Raw genomic sequence first — 6119 nt, 5'->3', positions numbered from 1 at the left:
GACGAACCCTTAATAATGCTCAAGTATGAAGATAGATTTGGCACTCATACTGGACTACAGTGTGATATTATCTATGTTTATGTGAACATATATACTGACTGCAGTTTACATGGGAAAATCAATCATCTAAAGCTACCTTATATACACTGACTGTTGCTCTACACTACTTGCACAATTCAAGATCATCATTAAGTGGCAAGTTCATAACCTTTTTTTGTGTGGGAAGAACCGAGGCCGAGTGGGAAGAACCGAGGCCGTCTTAGCTACAAGTGCATCATCATCTTTTTGGCTCCGTCAAGTCCTTATTTACGTGAACAGCTCTTCGGAAAAGAAGTAACATTACACTTACCAGTATATAGTTCAATCAAGGGAACAAAAAAGCTTGTGTTGATTTCAGTCAAGGCCTCGCAGCCCGTCCGTCGAAAGAAATATGGTTGCAGGTGGTGGCACTCACAAGACACCTGCTGATGGTGCTGCTTCCCCTGCTCCCTCGCCCAGGAGGTCAGGACTCAGGACCGGACCGGCGATGCCTACGACATTGTGCACCACAGGATTGATGGTGTGTCGCCGCCAAAGCCGCGGCGGAGATGACAAAGACGGAGAAGAACACCCCAGCAGCAGCTCCCGGGTTCAGATGCAACAACCACTGGGGTTTGCAGGTGTTTGTGCTTCAGATGGTGGGATGACCAACACCAACTCCCAGTACCATACCCCCTGCTGTGCCTGTTGGGATACATATAAAGTAAGATATATGGCTAGATCACCAGGCTTAACTGTACATCTGAAAATTCACCCCCTTTTTTTTTGCATTGTTGTACATGCCAACAAGTCAGCACGCATGAAAATGCAGTTTGTTAGCAGAGCATCAGAGAAGGGCATTTTTGTTGGGCAAAAATCAGTGGAGAATTTGTTAGCAGCAGAACAAAAAAGAACCAAGCAAAAAAGGAAATGCGCCCACCGTGGGGCTCGAACCCACGACCACAAGGTTAAGAGCCTTGCGCTCTACCAACTGAGCTAGACGGGCTTGCTGAATGCTTGCTTCCAAGGCCATATATAATCTGCTCCATCCACGTGCAGAAAGAACAGTTCACCTGCAGTTTTTCTCTCTCAAAAAAAGAGAAGAGATCACGTGCAGAAAATGAGGGGGGAGAAAATATTTTGATGGATCACCTGCAGCACACACTGCTTCGAAGAAATGAAAGCCATGATGGCATCTTCAGAAAGCTCTGTCACCGAATGAATTCAAAGAAGAGAGAGGAGTGCGATGCCCCTTGGCTCCAGCGCCAATAGGGCCATGGAATCTACTAGAGGAACAACCCCTGACCCATAGAGAAAAATTATGCATAAAAGCACAAGCATTTAAGAAATGATGATCAGATTTTCTAATAGCTTGTTCCTGCTGTGCCTCAAATGCACGCCTTCTCTTCATAGTTAGGGTCGCCGCAGGGATCCCAGGAATTTCTCGCTGATCAAGTTCCTGACTGTGATCTCTTGCAGTAAGAAGGTAGCATTAAGCTGCTATGATGGTTAAGAGCCTGACTTCACTTGCTCATTGGCTTTTCTAATCTCCAGGATAGGGAAGTGCACAGGATCATATTTGAGACACCATTTCATTTCATCAACTGGACAATATCTGATAGTTCAGAATTCTACAACTGATGATACCAAGCATGTACCTCTGGGATTTCTACTAGAAATGGAAGTTCTATTTGTGTCATTCTAGCTTGATTGCTTACCAAATCCTTTGTAATATTGTTAATAGTTTCCTGTGACCTGGAGCGAAAGCACCAACGCCAAAAACAATTCAGTGTCATCTTGGTTTCCAAATTGGAACCTACAGAATCAGATCTTGTTTAGATCATACCATCATTATACTGAATTTGTTTGATTTGGAAGAATAGCACCTTTACATGCCTTCGGATTTCATTTTGAATTCATGACACCATCACTTTGGATAACCCTTTGTGAGGGCAAAACTTGCAGGAACGTAGAAACTTGGCACCTCAAAGGGCATTCTGTTTAAGTTCTAAATGCTCCACTATTCAAGGCATGCAACTGAATGACTGATACAAGACAAAACTGAGAGGTCATGTACCGGACTGTAGTATTGCTGTCACCAAAAATCTCCACAGCTGCATTGCCCATTCTTGAAATGATGAAACCTATTGGCATCTCTGACGATTATATCCCTTCTCCTGACTAAGCTCATGTACTTGATAACAGTATGGCAATCTCCACACACACGGAGATTCTTCGTAACAAAAATGGTCTTATCTTCACTAAGTGTGAGGACACCAAAAGCTATTGCTAGCTTTTCACTGTGATAAAGAAGCGCCTTCTCCTTTTCCTCTTCCTCAAGATCTTGCAGAACAAAACTGGTATCAGCCTGGTAACCCAATTTATTAATATCTACCAGGATATTATCCAGCTCTTGATATATCTCAGGTGACCGTGGATGAGATCTGTCCCCGCCAATAAATGCATGTAGAGAGCCATTTATCTCGATCCAACTGCAGCCAGGGCTCTTGTTGAACCCCTTCTCCTTCTGTATTATTCGAACTTCTGCTGCCTCGTCAAATCTCCCAGCAGCGCTGAATATGTTGGACAACAGAACAAAGTTGCCAGTCCCCTCAGGTCCTAGTTTCTGGATCATCCTAGCCACTTGCTTTCCTAAATCGATGTTCTTATGAACCCGGCAAGCTGCAAGCAAGGCTCCCCATACACGAACATCTGCTTTCATCGGCATGCTCTGGATAAACTGATAGGCTTCATCAAGGAAACCCCCCCTCGCCAAAAGATCAACCATGCTGATATAGTGCTCCATCCTTGGAGTTATACCATACTTCTGTGCCATCATGTGAAACCAGCGTTTCCCTTCAGTCACGAGCCCAGAATGGCTGCACGCTGAAATTAGGCAGATGAATGTGACGCCATCAGGTTCACAGGCGTGATTCTTCATGTCCAAGAACAGCGCAGTGGCTTCCTTCCCGAGCCCATGGATTCCGTATCCCGCAATCATAGTATTCCATGACACAATATCCTGAGCTGGCATGACATCAAAAATCTGTCTGGAGAGATCAATCCTCCCACACTTTGCATACATATCCATCAAGGCATTGCAGATAGAGGTTTCTGGTGCCATTCCACGAACTATGACGGAACCATGGCTGCATTTGCCATGCTGCAAAGCCGCCAGGTGTGCACACGCTGGGATGAGTGACACCATTGTGGCAACATCCGGCTGTACGTTGCAGGCCTGCATCTTCCTGAAGACGAGAAACGCTGCATCCGCCATGCCATTCTGCACATACCCTGATACGAGTGCACTGTAAGAGACCGTGTCCTTGGCCGCCATCTCATCAAAAAGGGCAGTAGCTTCGTCGATCAACCCAGCCTTGGCATACATCGAGAGGAGCGAGTTCCCGGCGGTCAGGTCAGAGTGGAGGCCGGATTTCGCAAGCAAAACATGAAGCTGTTTACCGATGCAGAGATCAGCCAGGCTGGCGCAAGCTCTGAGAGCGCTGGCGACAGAGGTTGGGGAAAGGAAGCCCAGTCCTTGTGCCAGCATGTCCTTGAACAGACCGAAGGCCTCCGTCATCCTGCCGCACACCACAAAGCCACCGATGATGGCGCTCCAAGTAACATCGTTCCTGATGGGCATGGCCTCGAAGACCCTGCGTGCATAGAGCAATTCCCCGCACTTTGCATACATGTCCAGCAGCGCGGTGCCGACGAGCACCCCGTCCTTGTCATGGAGAGAGGCACGGACGCTGTAGGCATGCATCGACTTTCCTTGACAGAGCGCGCTCTGCTGGGCGAGCAGTGGGAGGAGGGCGACGAGGGTGGAGGCGTTGGGCCTGAGGCTGGCGCAGCCCTCCTGCATGCGGAGGAGGCACTCCAGCGCGTGGTGGTACATGCCGTGGAGCGCGTAGCCGGCGAGCATGGCGTTCCACGCGACGGCGTCCCTGGCGGGCATAGCGTGGAAGACGACGGCGGCGGGGCCGAAGCGGGCGCACTTCATGTAGAGGTCGATGAGGGCGGTGCACACGAAGAGGTCGGCGTGGAGGCCCGCGCGGGCGGCGTGGCGGTGGATGGCGCGGCCCGCGCGGAGGTCCCGGAGGGCGGAGCAGGCCTTGAGGACGAAGGGGAAGGTGTACTTGTCGGGCGGGCAGCGGCCGCCGCGGAGCATGGCGGCGTAGAGGGCAAGCACGCCGGCGGCGTGGGCGGGGCCGCGCCAGGAGTAGGCCCGGATGAGGGCGTTGTATGCGCGGGCGTCCGGGTCCGGCATTCGGTCGAACAGGTGGCGGGCGCGCGTGAGGTCGCCCCGGGCGATGCGGGCATCGAGCTGCTGCTGCTGCTGCTGCTGCTGCTGGAGGTGGCATGCGTCGGAAGGTGGTGCGGCGGCGGAGAGGGCGCGGGCGGCTGCCGGAGGACGAGGCGGGCAGTGTGGTGGTGCGGCGGCGGCCGGTTTGAGCTTGGTGGCGGGAAGTCGCGGCCGCATCGCATGGTTTCTTACTTTCTTTGGAACTCGACGAGACCAGAGGAAAGAGAGAAGAATTTGCCCAGAATTACGCAAACTTTCTTTCGTCTAGTGGCCAGAAAGGCCCAGGCTTTGTCTGCTTGGGCCACTTAGGTTAGTATGGGCCCAAGTCCTCGTTTAACCAATTTTTTTCTCTAAAAAATGTGGGGGTTTTAACCTACATTGACAAAGTCACCATGGGTGCATTTATTTGTACAAGAAAAAAAAGATAAAGTCACGACGCATGCATTTATTTGTTTGTTTGGAGGGAAAGGTCATCATGGCGAGCTTTATATTAATATGTCAAACAAGAATTACATTGTTCACTAGTTGGGGAATTAAGAACCCAGGAGGTTCATCCATCCAACTAGTCTCACACTTATTACAAAAACTGAATTTAGCTAGCTCATGGGCTACTGAATTTGCTTCACGGAAGCAATGAGTTAAAGATGACCATGGATGCATTTATTTATACAAGAAAAGAATGGTTTCACTGATGTTTCCCCTTTCAGTTTTTGGGAAGGTTTCGGAAGATTCCGCTAGTTTTTTCTGTGATTTTCTAGTTGGTTTCTTTTGGTTTTTATTATTTCTAATTTTTCATTTTTATATCTTTAATTTGTGAAAAAATTATGTATTCAGGAACATATATTTTTTAACATTTTCTAAATTCATGGATATTTTAAAAAATGTTTACAACAATTTTAAATTCATAGGCATTTGTAAAAAAATGTTTTCTAAATCCATAGCCATTTCCACCTAGCGGAATATTTGCTATCACGGGAGTAGGAAGCAAGGCCACTTTGTCGAGCATCACGCTCAAGCCACACCGAGGGCACAACAAGTATAATCAGCGAGTTGAACTGGTTTGTGTTTCAACATCCAAGTAAAGGTTTGTTAAATCTTATTATTTCGGTGAAGTTTTGCAGAATATACAAAGAGTAAGCCAATTTTCTAATCTTTCATTCCGTACTTCCGTTTACCTGGAAATTCGACAGGTAAATGGGGTACAAATTTTGGTTGCTCGGGTAGCACGTGAGTAGTTTTCTTTTCTGACGATGCAAGTAGTAAAATTTCTGGACATGTAAGGGCATGGCCAACGCTCCAAATCGGACAAATGCTCCACAGAGAAAGCTGATGATGTGGAAGAGAGAGGGGGAAAAGCTAGTGCTTGAAGAGAAGAACGGGATCTTGCAGAGGAGGCCGGTGCTTCATCCAAAAAAGTGAAATAAAGTAAAAGAGAAGAGCTGGTTGTGAGAGATATGATGCATGTATAAAGGAAAAAGTAAGAGAGATACTAAGAAGAATGATGGAGATGTGGTCCGGCCAAGCTATGGCTGCTTTGGGGAGAGAAAATTTATACGGTGGTTTCAATCTACATGTCAGATGGGGCAACTTAAACCCGGGCATGGGCAGCCCGGCCCGACGACCCGGCCCGAAAAACCCGGGTCGGGCTTGACACTTGGGCCAGGCTCGGGCTTTGTTTTGCAGCCCGAAAGGTAGTTTGGGCCGGGCTCGGGCTTCTCTTTTTCTATTTTTCGGGCTGGGCTTTCAGGCTTCGGGCCGGGCTTGCACGTACACATACTAAAAAACAACATTCGGG

The 6119-nt window shown here is 48.3% G+C and overlaps 1 protein-coding gene and 1 non-coding gene across 2 annotated transcripts; both read right to left on the bottom strand.

The window, feature by feature from the left end:
• Positions 1-951: 951 nt before the first annotated feature.
• On the bottom strand, positions 952-1024 carry TRNAK-CUU (transfer RNA lysine (anticodon CUU)). Its single transcript has one exon. It is a non-coding gene; the product is annotated as a tRNA-Lys (tRNA).
• A 572-nt stretch (positions 1025-1596) lies between these two features.
• LOC123114188 (pentatricopeptide repeat-containing protein At3g16610-like) lies at positions 1597-4542 on the bottom strand. The gene has a single exon (XM_044535571.1). The coding sequence runs from the start codon at positions 4499-4501 to the stop codon at positions 2114-2116; it is 2388 nt and encodes a 795-aa protein (XP_044391506.1). The 5' UTR covers positions 4502-4542; the 3' UTR covers positions 1597-2113.
• Positions 4543-6119: the final 1577 nt, after the last annotated feature.

This window comes from Triticum aestivum, chromosome 5B (assembly GCF_018294505.1).
Source record: "Triticum aestivum cultivar Chinese Spring chromosome 5B, IWGSC CS RefSeq v2.1, whole genome shotgun sequence".
Classification (NCBI taxonomy): Eukaryota; Viridiplantae; Streptophyta; class Magnoliopsida; order Poales; family Poaceae; genus Triticum; species Triticum aestivum.
Note: the sequence above shows the minus strand (reverse complement) of the source record. Positions and strands in the feature narration are given on the sequence as shown.

Coding starts and splice junctions, on each gene's coding strand:
- LOC123114188 (XM_044535571.1), bottom strand. CDS start 4,501: ATGCGGCCGCGACTTCCCGCCACCAAGCTCAAACCGGCCGCCGCCGCA.